The sequence below is a fragment of the Coregonus lavaretus genome (assembly GCF_964263955.1).
Source record: "Coregonus lavaretus genome assembly, contig: HAP1_SCAFFOLD_6167, whole genome shotgun sequence".
NCBI classification, from domain to species: Eukaryota; Metazoa; Chordata; class Actinopteri; order Salmoniformes; family Salmonidae; genus Coregonus; species Coregonus lavaretus.
The window spans coordinates 8,426-31,114 of record NW_028160349.1 but is presented as its reverse complement, the minus strand read 5'-3'; the positions used below and the strand labels follow the sequence as shown (position 1 = coordinate 31,114).

Below are 22,689 nucleotides of genomic sequence, written 5' to 3'. Positions count from 1 at the left end.
ATGAACCCTAGTAGTGTCCAGTTGTAATAGTCTGTTTACTGTCAGATATGAACCCTAGTAGTGTCCAGTTGTAATAGTCTGTTTACTGTCAGATATGAACCCTAGTAGTGTCCAGTTGTAATAGTCTGTTTACTGTCAGATATGAACCCTAGTAGTGTCCAGTTGTAATAGTCTGTTTACTGTCAGATATGAACCCTAGTAGTGTCCAGTTGTAATAGTCTGTTTACTGTCAGATATGAACCCTAGTAGTGTCCAGTTGTAATAGTCTGTTTACTGTCAGATATGAACCCTAGTAGTGTCCAGTTGTAATAGTCTGTTTACTGTCAGATATGAACCCTAGTAGTGTCCAGTTGTAATAGTCTGTTTACTGTCAGATATGAACCCTAGTAGTGTCCAGTTGTAATAGTCTGTTTTACTGTCAGATATGAACCCTAGTAGTGTCCAGTTGTAATAGTCTGTTTACTGTCAGATATGAACCCTAGTAGTGTCCAGTTGTAATAGTCTGTTTACTGTCAGATATGAACCCTAGTAGTGTCCAGTTGTAATAGTCTGTTTACTGTCAGATATGAACCCTAGTAGTGTCCAGTTGTAATAGTCTGTTTACTGTCAGATATGAACCCTAGTAGTGTCCAGTTGTAATAGTCTGTTTACTGTCAGATATGAACCCTAGTAGTGTCCAGTTGTAATAGTCTGTTTACTGTCAGATATGAACCCTAGTAGTGTCCAGTTGTAATAGTCTGTTTACTGTCAGATATGAACCCTAGTAGTGTCCAGTTGTAATAGTCTGTTTACTGTCAGATATGAACCCTAGTAGTGTCCAGTTGTAATAGTCTGTTTACTGTCAGATATGAACCCTAGTAGTGTCCAGTTGTAATAGTCTGTTTACTGTCAGATATGAACCCTAGTAGTGTCCAGTTGTAATAGTCTGTTTACTGTCAGATATGAACCCTAGTAGTGTCCAGTTGTAATAGTCTGTTTACTGTCAGATATGAACCCTAGTAGTGTCCAGTTGTAATAGTCTGTTTACTGTCAGATATGAACCCTAGTAGTGTCCAGTTGTAATAGTCTGTTTACTGTCAGATATGAACCCTAGTAGTGTCCAGTTGTAATAGTCTGTTTACTGTCAGATATGAACCCTAGTAGTGTCCAGTTGTAATAGTCTGTTTACTGTCAGATATGAACCCTAGTAGTGTCCAGTTGTAATAGTCTGTTTACTGTCAGATATGAACCCTAGTAGTGTCCAGTTGTAATAGTCTGTTTACTGTCAGATATGAACCCTAGTAGTGTCCAGTTGTAATAGTCTGTTTACTGTCAGATATGAACCCTAGTAGTGTCCAGTTGTAATAGTCTGTTTACTGTCAGATATGAACCCTAGTAGTGTCCAGTTGTAATAGTCTGTTTACTGTCAGATATGAACCCTAGTAGTGTCCAGTTGTAATAGTCTGTTTACTGTCAGATATGAACCCTAGTAGTGTCCAGTTGTAATAGTCTGTTTACTGTCAGATATGAACCCTAGTAGTGTCCAGTTGTAATAGTCTGTTTACTGTCAGATATGAACCCTAGTAGTGTCCAGTTGTAATAGTCTGTTTACTGTCAGATATGAACCCTAGTAGTGTCCAGTTGTAATAGTCTGTTTACTGTCAGATATGAACCCTAGTAGTGTCCAGTTGTAATAGTCTGTTTACTGTCAGATATGAACCCTAGTAGTGTCCAGTTGTAATAGTCTGTTTACTGTCAGATATGAACCCTAGTAGTGTCCAGTTGTAATAGTCTGTTTACTGTCAGATATGAACCCTAGTAGTGTCCAGTTGTAATAGTCTGTTTACTGTCAGATATGAACCCTAGTAGTGTCCAGTTGTAATAGTCTGTTTACTGTCAGATATGAACCCTAGTAGTGTCCAGTTGTAATAGTCTGTTTACTGTCAGATATGAACCCTAGTAGTGTCCAGTTGTAATAGTCTGTTTACTGTCAGATATGAACCCTAGTAGTGTCCAGTTGTAATAGTCTGTTTACTGTCAGATATGAACCCTAGTAGTGTCCAGTTGTAATAGTCTGTTTACTGTCAGATATGAACCCTAGTAGTGTCCAGTTGTAATAGTCTGTTTACTGTCAGATATGAACCCTAGTAGTGTCCAGTTGTAATAGTCTGTTGTTTACTGTCAGATATGAACCCTAGTAGTGTCCAGTTGTAATAGTCTGTTTACTGTCAGATATGAACCCTAGTAGTGTCCAGTTGTAATAGTCTGTTTACTGTCAGATATGAACCCTAGTAGTGTCCAGTTGTAATAGTCTGTTTACTGTCAGATATGAACCCTAGTAGTGTCCAGTTGTAATAGTCTGTTTACTGTCAGATATGAACCCTAGTAGTGTCCAGTTGTAATAGTCTGTTTACTGTCAGATATGAACCCTAGTAGTGTCCAGTTGTAATAGTCTGTTTACTGTCAGATATGAACCCTAGTAGTGTCCAGTTGTAATAGTCTGTTTACTGTCAGATATGAACCCTAGTAGTGTCCAGTTGTAATAGTCTGTTTACTGTCAGATATGAACCCTAGTAGTGTCCAGTTGTAATAGTCTGTTTACTGTCAGATATGAACCCTAGTAGTGTCCAGTTGTAATAGTCTGTTTACTGTCAGATATGAACCCTAGTAGTGTCCAGTTGTAATAGTCTGTTGTTTACTGTCAGATATGAACCCTAGTAGTGTCCAGTTGTAATAGTCTGTTTACTGTCAGATATGAACCCTAGTAGTGTCCAGTTGTAATAGTCTGTTTACTGTCAGATATGAACCCTAGTAGTGTCCAGTTGTAATAGTCTGTTTACTGTCAGATATGAACCCTAGTAGTGTCCAGTTGTAATAGTCTGTTTACTGTCAGATATGAACCCTAGTAGTGTCCAGTTGTAATAGTCTGTTTACTGTCAGATATGAACCCTAGTAGTGTCCAGTTGTAATAGTCTGTTTACTGTCAGATATGAACCCTAGTAGTGTCCAGTTGTAATAGTCTGTTTACTGTCAGATATGAACCCTAGTAGTGTCCAGTTGTAATAGTCTGTTTACTGTCAGATATGAACCCTAGTAGTGTCCAGTTGTAATAGTCTGTTTACTGTCAGATATGAACCCTAGTAGTGTCCAGTTGTAATAGTCTGTTTACTGTCAGATATGAACCCTAGTAGTGTCCAGTTGTAATAGTCTGTTTACTGTCAGATATGAACCCTAGTAGTGTCCAGTTGTAATAGTCTGTTTACTGTCAGATATGAACCCTAGTAGTGTCCAGTTGTAATAGTCTGTTTACTGTCAGATATGAACCCTAGTAGTGTCCAGTTGTAATAGTCTGTTTACTGTCAGATATGAACCCTAGTAGTGTCCAGTTGTAATAGTCTGTTTACTGTCAGATATGAACCCTAGTAGTGTCCAGTTGTAATAGTCTGTTTACTGTCAGATATGAACCCTAGTAGTGTCCAGTTGTAATAGTCTGTTTACTGTCAGATATGAACCCTAGTAGTGTCCAGTTGTAATAGTCTGTTGTTTACTGTCAGATATGAACCCTAGTAGTGTCCAGTTGTAATAGTCTGTTTACTGTCAGATATGAACCCTAGTAGTGTCCAGTTGTAATAGTCTGTTTACTGTCAGATATGAACCCTAGTAGTGTCCAGTTGTAATAGTCTGTTTACTGTCAGATATGAACCCTAGTAGTGTCCAGTTGTAATAGTCTGTTTACTGTCAGATATGAACCCTAGTAGTGTCCAGTTGTAATAGTCTGTTTACTGTCAGATATGAACCCTAGTAGTGTCCAGTTGTAATAGTCTGTTTACTGTCAGATATGAACCCTAGTAGTGTCCAGTTGTAATAGTCTGTTTACTGTCAGATATGAACCCTAGTAGTGTCCAGTTGTAATAGTCTGTTTACTGTCAGATATGAACCCTAGTAGTGTCCAGTTGTAATAGTCTGTTTACTGTCAGATATGAACCCTAGTAGTGTCCAGTTGTAATAGTCTGTTTACTGTCAGATATGAACCCTAGTAGTGTCCAGTTGTAATAGTCTGTTTACTGTCAGATATGAACCCTAGTAGTGTCCAGTTGTAATAGTCTGTTTACTGTCAGATATGAACCCTAGTAGTGTCCAGTTGTAATAGTCTGTTTACTGTCAGATATGAACCCTAGTAGTGTCCAGTTGTAATAGTCTGTTGTTTACTGTCAGATATGAACCCTAGTAGTGTCCAGTTGTAATAGTCTGTTTACTGTCAGATATGAACCCTAGTAGTGTCCAGTTGTAATAGTCTGTTTACTGTCAGATATGAACCCTAGTAGTGTCCAGTTGTAATAGTCTGTTTACTGTCAGATATGAACCCTAGTAGTGTCCAGTTGTAATAGTCTGTTTACTGTCAGATATGAACCCTAGTAGTGTCCAGTTGTAATAGTCTGTTTACTGTCAGATATGAACCCTAGTAGTGTCCAGTTGTAATAGTCTGTTTACTGTCAGATATGAACCCTAGTAGTGTCCAGTTGTAATAGTCTGTTTACTGTCAGATATGAACCCTAGTAGTGTCCAGTTGTAATAGTCTGTTTACTGTCAGATATGAACCCTAGTAGTGTCCAGTTGTAATAGTCTGTTTACTGTCAGATATGAACCCTAGTAGTGTCCAGTTGTAATAGTCTGTTTACTGTCAGATATGAACCCTAGTAGTGTCCAGTTGTAATAGTCTGTTTACTGTCAGATATGAACCCTAGTAGTGTCTAGTTGTAATAGTCTGTTTACTGTCAGATATGAACCCTAGTAGTGTCCAGTTGTAATAGTCTGTTTACTGTCAGATATGAACCCTAGTAGTGTCCAGTTGTAATAGTCTGTTTACTGTCAGATATGAACCCTAGTAGTGTCCAGTTGTAATAGTCTGTTTACTGTCAGATATGAACCCTAGTAGTGTCCAGTTGTAATAGTCTGTTTACTGTCAGATATGAACCCTAGTAGTGTCCAGTTGTAATAGTCTGTTTACTGTCAGATATGAACCCTAGTAGTGTCCAGTTGTAATAGTCTGTTTACTGTCAGATATGAACCCTAGTAGTGTCCAGTTGTAATAGTCTGTTTACTGTCAGATATGAACCCTAGTAGTGTCCAGTTGTAATAGTCTGTTTTACTGTCAGATATGAACCCTAGTAGTGTCCAGTTGTAATAGTCTGTTGTTACTGTCAGATATGAACCCTAGTAGTGTCCAGTTGTAATAGTCTGTTTACTGTCAGATATGAACCCTAGTAGTGTCCAGTTGTAATAGTCTGTTTACTGTCAGATATGAACCCTAGTAGTGTCCAGTTGTAATAGTCTGTTTACTGTCAGATATGAACCCTAGTAGTGTCCAGTTGTAATAGTCTGTTTACTGTCAGATATGAACCCTAGTAGTGTCCAGTTGTAATAGTCTGTTTACTGTCAGATATGAACCCTAGTAGTGTCCAGTTGTAATAGTCTGTTTACTGTCAGATATGAACCCTAGTAGTGTCCAGTTGTAATAGTCTGTTTACTGTCAGATATGAACCCTAGTAGTGTCCAGTTGTAATAGTCTGTTTACTGTCAGATATGAACCCTAGTAGTGTCCAGTTGTAATAGTCTGTTTACTGTCAGATATGAACCCTAGTAGTGTCCAGTTGTAATAGTCTGTTTACTGTCAGATATGAACCCTAGTAGTGTCCAGTTGTAATAGTCTGTTTACTGTCAGATATGAACCCTAGTAGTGTCCAGTTGTAATAGTCTGTTTACTGTCAGATATGAACCCTAGTAGTGTCCAGTTGTAATAGTCTGTTTACTGTCAGATATGAACCCTAGTAGTGTCCAGTTGTAATAGTCTGTTTACTGTCAGATATGAACCCTAGTAGTGTCCAGTTGTAATAGTCTGTTTACTGTCAGATATGAACCCTAGTAGTGTCCAGTTGTAATAGTCTGTTTACTGTCAGATATGAACCCTAGTAGTGTCCAGTTGTAATAGTCTGTTTACTGTCAGATATGAACCCTAGTAGTGTCCAGTTGTAATAGTCTGTTTACTGTCAGATATGAACCCTAGTAGTGTCCAGTTGTAATAGTCTGTTTACTGTCAGATATGAACCCTAGTAGTGTCCAGTTGTAATAGTCTGTTTACTGTCAGATATGAACCCTAGTAGTGTCCAGTTGTAATAGTCTGTTTACTGTCAGATATGAACCCTAGTAGTGTCCAGTTGTAATAGTCTGTTTTGTCAGATATGAACCCTAGTAGTGTCCAGTTGTAATAGTCTGTTTACTGTCAGATATGAACCCTAGTAGTGTCCAGTTGTAATAGTCTGTTTACTGTCAGATATGAACCCTAGTAGTGTCCAGTTGTAATAGTCTGTTTACTGTCAGATATGAACCCTAGTAGTGTCCAGTTGTAATAGTCTGTTTACTGTCAGATATGAACCCTAGTAGTGTCCAGTTGTAATAGTCTGTTTACTGTCAGATATGAACCCTAAGTAGTGTCCAGTTGTAATAGTCTGTTTACTGTCAGATATGAACCCAGTAGTGTCCAGTTTGTAATAGTCTGTTTACTGTCAGATATGAACCCTAGTAGTGTCCAGTTGTAATAGTCTGTTTACTGTCAGATATGAACCCTAGTAGTGTCCAGTTGTAATAGTCTGTTTACTGTCAGATATGAACCCTAGTAGTGTCCAGTTGTAATAGTCTGTTGTTTACTGTCAGATATGAACCCTAGTAGTGTCCAGTTGTAATAGTCTGTTTACTGTCAGATATGAACCCTAGTAGTGTCCAGTTGTAATAGTCTGTTTACTGTCAGATATGAACCCTAGTAGTGTCCAGTTGTAATAGTATGTTTACTGTCAGATATGAACCCTAGTAGTGTCCAGTTGTAATAGTCTGTTTACTGTCAGATATGAACCCTAGTAGTGTCCAGTTGTAATAGTCTGTTTACTGTCAGATATGAACCCTAGTAGTGTCCAGTTGTAATAGTCTGTTTACTGTCAGATATGAACCCTAGTAGTGTCCAGTTGTAATAGTCTGTTTACTGTCAGATATGAACCCTAGTAGTGTCCAGTTGTAATAGTATGTTTACTGTCAGATATGAACCCTAGTAGTGTCCAGTTGTAATAGTCTGTTGTTTACTGTCAGATATGAACCCTAGTAGTGTCCAGTTGTAATAGTCTGTTTACTGTCAGATATGAACCCTAGTAGTGTCCAGTTGTAATAGTCTGTTTACTGTCAGATATGAACCCTAGTAGTGTCCAGTTGTAATAGTCTGTTTACTGTCAGATATGAACCCTAGTAGTGTCCAGTTGTAATAGTCTGTTTACTGTCAGATATGAACCCTAGTAGTGTCCAGTTGTAATAGTCTGTTGTTTACTGTCAGATATGAACCCTAGTAGTGTCCAGTTGTAATAGTCTGTTTACTGTCAGATATGAACCCTAGTAGTGTCCAGTTGTAATAGTCTGTTTACTGTCAGATATGAACCCTAGTAGTGTCCAGTTGTAATAGTCTGTTTACTGTCAGATATGAACCCTAGTAGTGTCCAGTTGTAATAGTCTGTTTACTGTCAGATATGAACCCTAGTAGTGTCCAGTTGTAATAGTCTGTTTACTGTCAGATATGAACCCTAGTAGTGTCCAGTTGTAATAGTCTGTTTACTGTCAGATATGAACCCTAGTAGTGTCCAGTTGTAATAGTCTGTTTACTGTCAGATATGAACCCTAGTAGTGTCCAGTTGTAATAGTCTGTTTACTGTCAGATATGAACCCTAGTAGTGTCCAGTTGTAATAGTCTGTTTACTGTCAGATATGAACCCTAGTAGTGTCCAGTTGTAATAGTCTGTTTACTGTCAGATATGAACCCTAGTAGTGTCCAGTTGTAATAGTCTGTTTACTGTCAGATATGAACCCTAGTAGTGTCCAGTTGTAATAGTCTGTTTACTGTCAGATATGAACCCTAGTAGTGCCCAGTTGTAATAGTCTGTTTACTGTCAGATATGAACCCTAGTAGTGTCCAGTTGTAATAGTCTGTTGTTTACTGTCAGATATGAACCCTAGTAGTGTCCAGTTGTAATAGTCTGTTTACTGTCAGATATGAACCCTAGTAGTGTCCAGTTGTAATAGTCTGTTTACTGTCAGATATGAACCCTAGTAGTGTCCAGTTGTAATAGTCTGTTTACTGTCAGATATGAACCCTAGTAGTGTCCAGTTGTAATAGTCTGTTTACTGTCAGATATGAACCCTAGTAGTGTCCAGTTGTAATAGTCTGTTTACTGTCAGATATGAATCCCAGTAGTGTCCAGTTGTAATAGTCTGTTTACTGTCAGATATGAACCCTAGTAGTGTCCAGTTGTAATAGTCTGTTTACTGTCAGATATGAACCCTAGTAGTGTCCAGTTGTAATAGTCTGTTTACTGTCAGATATGAACCCTAGTAGTGTCCAGTTGTAATAGTCTGTTTACTGTCAGATATGAACCCTAGTGGTGTCCAGTTGTAATAGTCTGTTGTTTACTGTCAGATATGAACCCTAGTAGTGTCCAGTTGTAATAGTCTGTTTACTGTCAGATATGAACCCTAGTAGTGTCCAGTTGTAATAGTCTGTTTACTGTCAGATATGAACCCTAGTAGTGTCCAGTTGTAATAGTCTGTTTACTGTCAGATATGAACCCTAGTAGTGTCCAGTTGTAATAGTCTGTTGTTTACTGTCAGATATGAACCCTAGTAGTGTCCAGTTGTAATAGTCTGTTTACTGTCAGATATGAACCCTAGTAGTGTCCAGTTGTAATAGTCTGTTTACTGTCAGATATGAACCCTAGTAGTGTCCAGTTGTAATAGTCTGTTTACTGTCAGATATGAACCCTAGTAGTGTCCAGTTGTAATAGTCTGTTTACTGTCAGATATGAACCCTAGTAGTGTCCAGTTGTAATAGTCTGTTTACTGTCAGATATGAACCCTAGTAGTGTCCAGTTGTAATAGTCTGTTTACTGTCAGATATGAACCCTAGTAGTGTCCAGTTGTAATAGTCTGTTTACTGTCAGATATGATCCCTAGTAGTGTCCAGTTGTAATAGTCTGTTTACTGTCAGATATGAACCCTAGTAGTGTCCAGTTGTAATAGTCTGTTTACTGTCAGATATGAACCCTAGTAGTGTCCAGTTGTAATAGTCTGTTTACTGTCAGATATGAACCCTAGTAGTGTCCAGTTGTAATAGTCTGTTTACTGTCAGATATGAACCCTAGTAGTGTCCAGTTGTAATAGTCTGTTTACTGTCAGATATGAACCCTAGTAGTGTCCAGTTGTAATAGTCTGTTTACTGTCAGATATGAACCCTAGTAGTGTCCAGTTGTAATAGTCTGTTTACTGTCAGATATGAACCCTAGTAGTGTCCAGTTGTAATAGTCTGTTTACTGTCAGATATGAACCCTAGTAGTGTCCAGTTGTAATAGTCTGTTTACTGTCTGATATGAACCCTAGTAGTGTCCAGTTGTAATAGTCTGTTTACTGTCAGATATGAACCCTAGTAGTGTCCAGTTGTAATAGTCTGTTGTTTACTGTCAGATATGAACCCTAGTAGTGTCCAGTTGTAATAGTCTGTTTACTGTCAGTGTTCCGCCAGTGTTGTGTCTCCGTCTGTGTCTCCGTCTGTGTCTCCGTCTGTGTCTCCGTCTCCGTCTGTGTCTCCGTCTGTGTCTCCGTCTGTGTCTCCGTCTGTGTCTGTGTCTCCGTCTGTGTCTCCGTCTGTGTCTCCGTCTGTGTCTCCGTCTGTGTCTCCGTCTCCGTCTGTGTCTCCGTCTGTGTCTCCGTCTGTGTCTCCGTCTGTGTCTGTGTCTCCGTCTGTGTCTCCGTCTGTGTCTCCGTCTGCCTGTCGGTCTCTCAGTACCGGTTGTACCTGTAGCCGGTGCTGCAGCTGTAACCTCAGTGTATTAGGCTGGTTAGGAACCACCCCTTGGGGCCTCAGCCCCGGTCGTTGCTGCATCCTTATGATGGGGTATCCTGGTCTGGGGCCCATCTGGCCAGCCATTGGGTGGAAACCTTGACCTGTTGGTAGAGGTAGAAAATTATAATTTTCTCATGGCTCTCTTCTCCCTCTGCAGCAGGCATATAGTAAACATGTGTTTGGAATATCGAATCGTGATACATATAGAATCCCAATATGTATTGAATCGTAACCCTGCCAATTCCCACCACTACCTGTGGGGTCCTGCATGGGTCCGCTGGGCCCAGGGCCGTGGTACCCTCTCTGGGCTAGATGGGAGCCAGGTGGGGGGTACTGCTGGTGCTGCTGGCCATACACTGGAGGCTTCTGGTCCAGCAACATGGACGGGTCTGAAATGAACTGGTCCTGATCTACTGACTGACCCTGTTGGGAGAGGAGAGAGGGGTGATAAGGAGGAGAAGGAGAGAGGGGTGAGAAGGAGGAGAGGGGGATGAACTGGACCTGATCTACAGACTGACCCTGGAGAAAGAGAGGAGAGGAGAGAGGGATGAATTGGACCAGACTGACCCTGTAGAGAGGGAGTAAAGATAGATGTAAACGAGGGAACATCCAAGAATGACAATAATGAAAGGGAAGAACAAGGACAGAGATGGTAGAGTAAGGATAGATGGTAGAGTAAGGACAGAGATGGAGGAGTAACTACAGAGATGGAGGAGTAAGGACAGAGATGGTAGAGTAAGGACAGAGATGGTAGAGTAAGGACAGAGATGGTAGAGTAAGGACAGAGATGGTAGAGTAAGGACAGAGATGGTAGAGTAAGGACAGAGATGGTAGAGTAAGGACAGAGATGGTAGAGTAAGGACAGAGATGGAGGAGTAAGGACAGAGATGGTAGAGTAAGGACAGAGATGGTAGAGTAAGAGCTGGCATGGAAGAGTGGACAAGAAAGAAGGATGACAGACAGAGGGGAACTAGTGAGAGGAGAGTGATTTTGACCTGTCCCACCAGACCAGGTATAAAGAGATCAGAGATGGTGGAGAGTGATTTTGACCTGTCCCACCAGACCAGGTATAAAGAGATCAGAGATGGTGGAGAGTGATTCTCCTGTCAGAGATAGTAAACTAATAAGACAAAGGAAGAAAGGACAGAGGCATTTTCTTAATTGGTTTGCTCAACTCCTGCATCCTCTCGCTGTCCTCTGTCCTCCGTCCTCTCTCTCCTACTTTTGAAAAAGGTCAAAGGTAATCAAGGAGAGGGAAAGTGGATGAAAATGTGCTTGTATGAAATGAGACGCCCCTTCTCCCCTCAGGCTAATGACGTGTAAAGTGATAAATGTGTAAAGTGAAAACATTAAGTTAGTTGTGAAGTCATATTATAGATAAACGATAAGTAGCATATTGTTTTTTTTAAACGTGTGCATGTTTTTTCTCCTTTGACAAAACAAAAGCTGATTCAAAAGGGGGTGTGGCAGATTTCAAAACTCTTTCGCGAAGGACTCAGGTAGGATACGCGTCACTATCCTCGATGAGAGGACGGGCGAGAGACGGTGGAGGACATGAGAAAAGGCCAGAGAGACGGCAGAAAGAAAGGAGATAGAGGAGCGGGGGTCAGGGAGAGACTGACCTGTCCCATCAGATTAGGTATCCCCAGAGCTCTGTCTATCTCCTCCAGGCCATCAGAGTCCTTCAGCACGGTGTAGAGCTGGGACATCAGGGCCCCCTCATCACTAGGACCACCAGGCCCCGGACCCCCACACAACACCTCCTCCTGCTGGGGGACGTACACAGACCTGGGGAGAGGGAGGGGAGGAGAGGGAGGAGAGGGAGAGGAGAGGGAGAGGGAAGAGGAGGGGGAGAGGGAGGAGAGGGAGGAGAGGGAGGAGAGGGAGAGGGAAGAGAGGGAGGAGAGGGAGAGGGAAGAGAGGGAGGAGAGGGAGAGGGAAGAGAGGGAGGAGAGGGAGAGGGAAGAGAGGGAGAGGGAGGAGAGGGGGAGGGAAGAGAGGGAGGAGAGGGAGAGGGAAGAGGGAGGGGGAGGAAAAACTCCTGAAGGAATACAGTGACATGGAACTCCAGACTCCTTACTGAAAGACTCCTGAATACAGTGACATGGATGTCAAGACTTCTTACTGAAAGGGATTCATGTGTTATTTGCTCCCTATATAAAGCAGTGTATCGATGGCTGTGTACCTGTTCTGGTTGAAGGGGGTCTGCTCAACGGGCATCATGCTGTCTGGCCACGGAGCCGTCTGATTGGGTGGAGCCTGTTGCTGGGACGACAGGTGGGCACCCATGTCTGTTAGAGAGAGATTCAAATTAACATAACTTAAATAGCCAATAGTTGCTGGAGATATGATGATGGGTTAGAGACAGAAGTGCGTCAGCATGTTATACCCATAAATGGCCACCAGGTGGCAGCTTTGTCCCCTCAACGCTCTCCTAACTTACATTTTTAGTCATTTAGCAGACGCTCTTACCCAGAGCGACTTACAGTTAAGTGAGTGCATACATTTTAATATGTTTTTCGTACTGGTCCCCCCAGTGGGAATCGAACCCACAACCCTGTCGTTGCAAGCGCCATGCTCTACCAACTGAGCTACAGGGAACTAATGTGACCCATATACAATAGAACAAAACATCCATGTCCATAGAGCCACAACAATTGGCAGATTTGAAAGGATTGGGTGACTTAAGTGGCTGAGACCCACCAATAGATTCCCCCCCCCCCCCAAACCATTAGACTAAGACTCATTCAGAAAATAGGTACAGAAAGAGATATTGTAGAGCAGCCCTGGTATAGAACTACTAGATATTCTAGATATTCAGTCTCTCACCATTGGCCATCATCTGAGACTGCAGCATCTGTCTGGGTCCAGGACCTTGGCTGACTGTTGGGTCTCACGAGGCCTCCGGGGTTGGGCCCCATACGCCGTGCATCGTCCCCTGCTGACCTGGGACCCCTGGAGGACGGACCGAGGCTGACCCGCTCTGACCCGGGCCCCCAGGACCCCAACCCCCGTCCTGCTGCTGCATGCCCTGCCGAGGACCATCCATCTGACCTGGAGAGAGAGCGAGGAGAGAGAGTGAGAGAGAGAGAGAGAGAGAGAGAGAGAGAGGAGAGAGAGGAGAGAGAGAGAGAAGAGAGAAGAGAGAGAGAGAGAGAGAGAGAGAGAGGGGGAGAGAGAGAGAGAGAGAGAGAGAGAGAGAGAGAGAGAGAGTGAGGGAGAGAGAGAGAGTGAGGGAGAGAGAGAGAGGTGAGAGGGGAGAGAGAGAGAGAGAGAGAGAGAGAGAGGAGAGAGAAGAGAAGAGAGAGAGAGAGAGAGAGAGAGAGGAGAGAGAGAAGAGAGAGAGGGGAGAAGAGAGAGAGAGGAGAGAGAGAGAGAGAGAGAGAGAGAGAGGGGGAGGAGAGAGAGAGAGAGAAGGAGAGGAGAGGAGAGTGGGAAGAGAGAGGAGAGAGGGGAAGAGAGAGAGAGAGAGAAGAGAGAGAGAGAGAGAGAGAGAAGAGAGAGAGAGAGAGAGAGAGAAGAGAGAGAGAGAGAGAGAAGAGAGAGAGAGAGAAGAAGAGAAAGAGACGAGAGAGAGAGAGAGAGAGGAGAGAGATGAGAGAGAGAGAGAGAGAGGGCGAGAGAGAGAGGGAGGGAGGAGGTAAAGGGCAACAAGGTCTCTTTATATTTTTTTATATTATATATTTTTTTATCTAATAATACAAAACAAAAACATACACATAGAAAATACAACATAGAGACACAATATTGTGCCAATATCAGTTTTTTTTTAAAGTCTTGGTTCCAATAGTTTATATTTGTTTCTAAGAGGTTGTCAGTTGGATCTGCTCTCTGTAAGGTTTGGTATGTCTTCCCTATCATATGAACATCCTTTTTCTGACTCAGATAAGATTCCCTCAAGATTGCGCTAATGTCCAAAAGATTTTAAATAAAAATGTCTTAATAATGCAACTTTTAAGTTGCATGTATTTGAGAATATCTACATTGGTTAGTCCAAAATTGCTTTTTAATTCTGTCACGGAAATACATGTATTTCCTATTACCAGGCCATTCACAGTTTCTATGCATTTAGTTTTCCATGTGGACCAATTTATCGGTGCGATCTGAAAAGCTATCCAAGGATTGTTCCATAGGATTGTTTTTTTTGGGAGTGATATTTGTTCTTGTAGAATACGTTTCATTGTCTTCCATATTGTTATAGTGTTCTTAACTATGAAGTTGTTCATGTTCTTAGCTCAATCTTCTGAAAATAGACACGTAAAAAGATTCTGGGGATGAGCATGCGCATCTTCAATATGTTACCCATCGTTCCTCTTTATTGCTTTTAACTACATGTCACAAGTAAAAGCCTTGGGTGGCGAGTTGATACAATTCCAAGTCTGGAAGGTTAAAATGACCCTCAGACTCAGAATAAAAAGGAAAGTTTTACATCTTCCTAGGAGTTTTATTTGCCCATATAAAGTCTGTCATGGCGCAGTATACTTTCTTAAAGAATGTCTTCGGTGTGATAATTGGTATTAATGAGAAGAAATGTAAAAACATTGGGAGCCGTGCCATTCTGAAGAGCTTTATTCTACCTGGAAGATTTATGGGAAGATTGTTCGGGCGGCAGGTAGCGGCAGGTAGCTTAGTGGGTAAGAGCGTTGTGCCAGTAACCGAAAGGTCGCTGGTTCTAATCCCCGAGCCAACTAGGTGAAAAGTCTGTCGATGTGCCCTTGAGCAAGGCACTTAACCCTAATTGCTCCTGTAAGTCGCTCTGGATAAGAGCGTCTGCTAAATGACTAAAAAATAATAAAAAATAATAATAATAAAAAAAAATTGTAAAAAAATTATTTAGAAAAATACATTAAAAAATAAAAATAGATCAGCTTTCATATTGCTGAGTAATGGGCTAAAGTCCTTTATATATGTGTTGTTTGTTGTTACTTATTAAGCATCTGATATGTTTTTGTGGTCCACTTCAGGGACTGCTGTAGATCATTAGTTATTATTTTTCCTATTGCATATTATTTCAGTTTCATATCCTGAGATGTTAAAGTATTCTGAAAATATTTTTAGCAAGGGGGGCATTGAGTTTTCAATATTGGTCAGGAATATCAGGAGATCATCTGCAAATAAGTTTAGTTGATAGTCGTGTTTAACAATACTGATACCTGTTACGTTTGGGCCCTGTCTAATTATTTCTGCAAGCGGTTCAATTGCCAGAGCAAACAGGAGGGGGGGGGGGGAGAGGACATCCCTGTCTTGTGCCCCTTTTCATCAGATAATGTAACAATAACTCATTGAACAAATGAACAGCCAGTCAAGTCTGAAGTTAGAGCTACCTATTGTTCTGTGGCTGGCGGGGACTATGATAGTTGCTGAAAACAACATCTTTCACCATTGCTCTTTGCACATCTGTCTTTGGGACCGGGGAAATGGTGTCTGTGTGGTGGATAAGAGCGTCTGCTAAATGACTGTAATGTAATGTAATGTAATGTAATGTAATGTAATGTAATGTAAAGTTAATGTCATGTCATGTCATGTCATGTCATGTCATGTCATGTCATGTCATGTCATGTCATGTCATGTCATGTCATGTCATGTCATGTCATGTCGTCATGTCATGTCATGTAAAGGTAATGTAATGTAATGTAATGTAATGTAATTGTAATGTAATGTAATGTAATGTAAATGTAATGTAAATGTAATGTAATGTAATGTAATGTAAATGTAATGTAAATGTAAATGTAAATGTAATGTAATGTAATGTAAATGTAATGTAATGTAATGTAATGTAAAGTTAATGTAATGTAATGTAATTGTAATGTAATTGTAATGTAATGTAATGTAATGTAATTGTAATGTAATGTAATGTAATTGTAATGTAATTGTAATGTAATTGTAATGTAAAGTTAATGTAATGTAATTGTAATGTAATGTAATGTAATGTAATGTAATTGTAATGTAATTGTAATGTAATGTAATTGTAATGTAATGTAATTGTAATGTAATGTAATGTAATTGTAATGTAATGTAATGTAATTGTAATGTAATGTAATGTAATGTAATGTAATGTAATTGTAATGTAATGTAATGTAATGTAATGTAATTGTAATGTAAAGTTAATGTAATGTAATGTAATTGTAATGTAATGTAATGTAATTGTAATGTAATGTAATGTAATTGTAATGTAAAGTTAGTGTAATGTAATTGTAATGTAATATAATTGTAATGTAATGTAATGTAATGTAATTGTAATGTAATGTAATGTAATTGTAATGTAATGTAATGTAATTGTAATGTAAAGTTAGTGTAATGTAATTGTAATGTAATATAATTGTAATGTAATGTAATGTAATGTAATTGTAATGTAATGTAATGTAATGTAATTGTAATGTAATGTAATGTAATTGTAATGTAATGTAATGTAATTGTAATGTAAAGTTAATGTAATTGTAATGTAAAGTTAATGTAATTGTAATGTAATGTAATGTAATTGTAATGTAATGTAATGTAATTGTAATGTAAAGTTAATGTAATTGTAATGTAATGTAATGTAATGTAATTGTAATGTAAAGTTAATGTAATTGTAATGTAATGTAATGTAATTGTAATGTAATGTAATTGTAATGTAATTGTAATGTAATGTAATTGTAATGTAATTGTAATGTAATGTAATTGTAATGTAATGTAATGTAATTGTAATGTAATTGTAATGTAATGTAATGTAATTGTAATGTAATGTAATTGTAATGTGCGGTGTGTGTGCTCCTGTGACTAACTGGAACTGTGCGTTGTCAGTGATGTCACTGTGAGGAGTGTGGGTGACCCTCCACTTCCTACCACAGGAACAGGAAGTGAGTCAATCTAGCAGTGTGACGTGTCATCAACACCCGCCACAGAGAGAGTGAGACAGAGACGCAGAAAGCGAGAGACCAATGGAAAACGCTAATGTCCATGTGATGTCTATATCTACTCTCTATGCTGACTGATGACAGAGGGGGAATGTACATTCCTCTGAGAACTCCTAAGCATGTGGGTCAAGGCATCATCAAATCAATCTATTCAAACTTATCTATCAAATTGCTCTTTTCAACATTATCCCATTCTGATACAAAATCTCAAATGAGACATTTAATCTCAAATGAGACATTTAATCTCAAATGAGACATCTCTAATGCATTTCTGATCTAGTCCAGACCTTAGACTAGAAAAGTACAGCAGTGAACTATACAGCTCAGAGACTGGGGGCCCCGTCCCTATTCCCTGTGTAGTGCACTAGTTGACACGAGCCCTCCAAAAGTAGTGCACTAAATAGGGAATAGGGCGCAATTTGGTACACAACCCATGGTTAGTATCCTCTCCACTAGGCTCCACCCACCTGAGAGGTTGGCCTGGTTGGACATCATGGCGGTGTGGTTTCCCAGAATTCCTTGCTGCTGCTGGAGGAGTGTGTAGGGGCTTGGGGTCCTCATGGGGGAATACTGGCCCTGGGGGACCCCTGACATGTTCATGTCCAGGGATACACTCCTCACCGGGAGACCCCTAGCTGGCCCCTGGCCCTCTTGCCCCCTGGGACCACCATAGTCTGGAGAGAGAGGAGGGTGGAGGTGTAGATGTGTTGGTGTGGCTACACACATTGGAGAGGATGTGACGAGGCCAGTCGTATAACATTGCACAGGCATTTACATTTTATGAGAAGTGGTGTGTGTACGGCGCCTTCGGAAAGTATTGAGAACCCTTGACTTTTTCCACATTTTGTTATGTTACAGCCTTATTCTAAAATTTATTAAATTGTTTTTTTCCCCTCATCAATCTACACACAATACCCCATAATGACAAAGCAAAAACAGGTTTTTAGAAATGTTTACTAATTTATAAAAATAACAAAACTGAAATATTACATTTACATAAGTATTCAGACCCTTTACTCAGTACTTTGTTGAAGCACTTTTGGCAGCGATTACAGCCTTGAGTCTTCTTGGGTATGACGCTACAAGCTTGGCACACCTGTATTTGGGGAGTATCTCCCATTCTTCTCTGCAGATCCTCTCAAGCTCTGTCAGGTTGAATGGGGAGCGTTGCTGCACAGCTCTGGCTGGGCCACTCAAGGACATTCAGAGACTTATCCCAAAGCCACTCCTGCGTTGTCTTGGCTGTGTGCATAGGGTCGTTGTCCTGTTGGAAGGTGAACCTTCGCCCCAGTCTGAGGTCCTGAGCGCTCTGGAGCAGGTTTTCATCAAGGATCTCTCTGTACTTTGCTCCATTCATCTTTCCCTCGATCCTGACTAGTCTCCCAGTCCCTGCTGCTGAAAAACATCCCCACAGCATGATGCTGCCACCACCATGCTTCACCGTAGGGATGGTGCCAGGTTTCCTCCAGACGTGACGCTTGGCATTCACGCCAAAGATTTTAATCTTGGTTTCATCAGACCAGAGAATCTTGTTTCTCATGGTCTGAGAGTCTTTAGGTGCCTTTTGGCAAACTCCAAGCGGGCTGTCATGTGCCTTTTACTGAGGAGTTGCTTCCGTCTGGCCACTCTACCATAAAGGCCTGATTGGTGGAGAGCTGCAGAGATGGTTGTCCATCTGGAAGGTTCTCCTATCTCCACAGAGGAACTCTGGAGCTCTGTCAGACTGACCATCGGGTTCTTGGTCACCTCCCTGACCAAGGCCCTCTCCCGATTGCTTAGTTTGGCCGGGCGGCCAGCTCTAGGAAGAGTCTTGGTGGTTCCAAACTTCTTCCATTTAAGAATGATGGAGGCCACTGTGTTCTTGGGGACCTTCAATGTTGTAGACATTTTTTGGTACCCTCCCCCAGATCTGTGCCTCGACACAATCCTGTCTCAGAGATCTACGGACAATTCCTTCGACCTCATGGCTTAGTTTTTGCTCTGACATGCACTGTCAACTGTGGGACCTTATATAGACAGGTGTGTGCCTTTCCAAATCATGTCCAATCAATTGAATTTACCACATGTGGACTCCAATCAAGTTGTAGAAATATCTCAAGAATGATCAATGGAAACAGGATGCACCTGAGCTCAATTCCGAGTCTCATAGCAAAGGGTCTGAATACTTATGTAAATAAGGTATTTCAGTTTTCATTTGCAAAAATGTATAAAAACCTGTTTTCGCTTTGTCATTATGGGTGTAGATTTCTGATGATTTTTTAAACTGTAATCCATTTTAGAATAAGGCTGTAACGTAACAAAATGTGGAAAAAGTAAAGGGGTCTGAATACTTTCCGAAGGCACTGTATGTCTGTGTGTTAATATTTGTATGTATGTAAGTGAATGCGTGTGTGTCTGTGTTAAACTTGGCCTGGGTTATGTAAGTGAATGCGTGTGTGTCTGTGTTAAACTTGGCCTGGGTTATGTAAGTGAATGCGTGTGTGTCTGTGTTAAACTTGGCCTGGGTTATGTAAGTGAATGCGTGTGTGTCTGTGTTAAACTTGGCCTGGGTTATGTAAGTGAATGCGTGTGTGTCTGTGTTAAACTTGGCCTGGGTTATGTAAGTGAATGCGTGTGTGTCTGTGTTAAACTTGGCCTGGGTTATGTAAGTGAATGCGTGTGTGTCTGTGTTAAACTTGGCCTGGGTTATGTAAGTGAATGCGTGTGTGTCTGTGTTAAACTTGGCCTGGGTTATGTAATGTCAAATCAAAGTTTATTGGTCGCGTACACAGTTTTGCAGATGTTATCGCAAAACTGTCCCAGACCTGCTGTTTTCAACTCTTAATGATCGGCTATGAAAAGCCAACTGAGAGACCTGAGCCCTAGGACCATACGTCGGGACTACCGGCCGTGGTGACTCCTTGCTGTCCCCAGTCCGCCTGGCCTTGCTGCTATTCCAGTTTCAACTGTTCTGCCTGCGGTTATGGAACCCCTACCTGTCCCAGACCTGCTGTTTTCAACTCTTAATGATCGGCTATGAAAAGCCAACTGAGATTTATTCCTGATTATTATTTGACCATGCTTGTCACTTATGAACATTTTTGAACATCTTGGCATGGTTCTGTTATAACCTCCACCCGGCACAGCCAGAAGAGGACTGGCCACCCCTCATAGCCTGGTTCCTCTCTAGGTTTCTTCCTAGGTTTTGGCCTTTCTAGGGAGTTTTTCCTAGCCACCGTGCTTCTACACCTGCATTACTAGCTGTTTGGGGTTTTAGGCTGGGTTTCTGTACAGCACTTCGAGATATTAGCTGATGTACGAAGGGCTATATAAAATAAAATTGATTGATTGATTGATCGCAGGTGCAGCAAACACTTACACCGCGAGCACACACACACACACACACACACACACACACACACACACACACACACACACACACACACACACACACACACACACACACACACACACAATTTCCCCGGTCTGAGGTGTATGTGTGTGTCATTTACATTTTACATTTACATCACTCTTACATTATGTGTGTCTGATGTGTGTGTGTCCGATATCTGTGTGTGTGTGTGTGTGTGTGTGCGTGTGCATGCACGCGAGTGTGTATTCTCTCTCTGCATGCATGTCTCTATATGTATGTGTGTGTGTGTGTGAGTATTCTCTCTAAGTGTGTGTCTATGTGTGTTTGTGTGTGAGTATTCTCTCTAAGTGTGTGTCTATGTGTGTGTGTGTGTGAGTATTCTCTCTAAGTGTGTGTCTATGTGTGTGTGTGTGTGAGTATTCTCTCTAAGTGTGTGTCTATGTGTGAGTGTGAGTATTCTCTCTAGGTGTGTGTGTGTCTCTGATGTGTGTGTGTGAGTATTCTCTCTAAGTGTGTGTCTATGTGTGTGTGTGTGTGTGTGAGTATTCTCTCTAAGTGTGTGTCTATGTGTGTTTGTGTGTGAGTATTCTCTCTAAGTGTGTGTCTATGTGTGTGTGAGTATTCTCTCTAAGTGTGTGTCTATGTGTGTTTGTGTGTGAGTATTCTCTCTAAGTGTGTGTCTATGTGTGTGTGTGTGTGAGTATTCTCTCTAAGTGTGTGTCTATGTGTGTGTGTGTGAGTATTCTCTCTAGGTGTGTGTCTATGTGTGTGTGTGTGAGTATTCTCTCTAGGTGTGTGTGTCTCTGATGTGTGTGTGTGTGTGAGTATTCTCTCTAGGTGTGTGTGTCTCTGATGTGTGTGTGTGAGTATTCTCTCTAGGTGTGTGTGTCTCTGATGTGTGTGTGTGTGTGAGTATTCTCTCTAGGTGTGTGTGTCTCTGATGTGTGTGTGTGTGTGTGTGTGAGTATTCTCTCTAGGTGTGTGTGTCTCTGATGTGTGTGTGTGTGAGTATTCTCTCTAGGTGTGTGTGTCTCTGATGTGTGTGTGTGTGAGTATTCTCTCTAGGTGTGTGTGTCTCTATATGTGTGTGTGTGTGAGTATTCTCTCTAGGTGTGTGTGTCTCTGATGTGTGTGTGTGTGAGTATTCTCTCTAGGTGTGTGTGTCTCTGATGTGTGTGTGTGTGAGTATTCTCTCTAGGTGTGTGTGTCTCTATATGTGTGTGTGTGAGTATTCTCTCTAGGTGTGTGTGTCTCTGATGTGTGTGTGTGTGAGTATTCTCTCTAGGTGTGTGTGTCTCTGATGTGTGTGTGTGTGTGTGAGTATTCTCTCTAGGTGTGTGTGTCTCTGATGTGTGTGTGTGTGTGTGAGTATTCTCTCTAGGTGTGTGTGTCTCTATATGTGTGTGTGTGTGAGTATTCTCTCTAGGTGTGTGTGTCTCTGATGTGTGTGTGTGTGTGAGTATTCTCTCTAGGTGTGTGTGTCTCTGATGTGTGTGTGTGTGTGAGTATTCTCTCTAGGTGTGTGTGTCTCTGATGTGTGTGTGTGTGTGAGTATTCTCTCTAGGTGTGTGTGTCTCTGATGTGTGTGTGTGTGTGAGTATTCTCTCTAGGTGTGTGTGTCTCTGATGTGTGTGTGTGTGAGTATTCTCTCTAGGTGTGTGTGTCTCTGATGTGTGTGTGTGTGTGAGTATTCTCTCTAGGTGTGTGTGTCTCTGATGTGTGTGTGTGTGTGAGTATTCTCTCTAGGTGTGTGTGTCTCTGATGTGTGTGTGTGTGAGTATTCTCTCTAGGTGTGTGTGTCTCTGATGTGTGTGTGTGTGTGAGTATTCTCTCTAGGTGTGTGTGTCTCTATATGTGTGTGCGTGAGCAACTCACTGCCTGGCTGCATACCCCTCTGCTGCTGCTGTGTTGCCATGGCGTTGGGGTTGCCAGGGCTGGTTCCCTGGGTGATGTGCAGTATGTCATTGATGATGTTCTGTTTGTCCAGGGAGGAGGGTAGGGAGACGGGCCGCGGCTCACAGAACAGCTGGGGCTGGACACACTGCAGCTCATCTAGGATGTCATCCAGCTCTGACGACTGGAGGAGAGGCAGGAAGGAGTGTTAGAGGGACACACACTAGTGTTTTAATACCAGTGACAGGTGTCGCGGTACTTCCCGACCCAGCTCTTTCCCGTTTCCCGAGAAAAATAACGACGGGTCCCGTGGACCAATATAAATAAAAAAATGTTACGCTGCACTAATGCAAAAAAAGACATCACAACGCTAGCAGGCAGCCTACCATATGTAGCCTACTCAACGTAAAGTCCCCAATAGAAAACGTACACTTGCTTGTGTGACTTCTATAAACTGCATCGCTGACTGTCATGTGTAGACTACACGTAACCTCTCGATGCAGTTACTGAAGGCAATCTCAAATCACAAATCTCCAAAGGCTCAAATGTTAAACTGTAGCTACTCACTGTTAACAAAATGGCCGGTACATTGTGTCCATAAACGCGCTCGAGGAAATAGACATTTGTGGCCCGTTTCAGGA

At 41.4% G+C, this 22,689-nt stretch overlaps 1 protein-coding gene across 1 annotated transcript; it reads right to left on the bottom strand.

The window, feature by feature from the left end:
- Positions 1-9,571: 9,571 nt before the first annotated feature.
- Positions 9,572-22,229, bottom strand: LOC311121904 (nuclear receptor coactivator 2-like; the record flags this gene model as incomplete). The annotated part of the gene is made up of 7 exons (XM_084196340.1): positions 22,046-22,229; positions 17,271-17,477; positions 12,737-12,961; positions 12,093-12,198; positions 11,530-11,695; positions 10,162-10,330; positions 9,572-10,008 (listed from the first exon to the last, which is right to left on the bottom strand). Exons 3-7 carry the CDS (start codon positions 12,762-12,764, stop codon positions 9,572-9,574), a joined length of 906 nt encoding a protein of 301 aa, XP_084052466.1. The 5' UTR covers positions 12,765-12,961; positions 17,271-17,477; positions 22,046-22,229.
- Between the last annotated feature and the right edge of the window lie 460 nt (positions 22,230-22,689).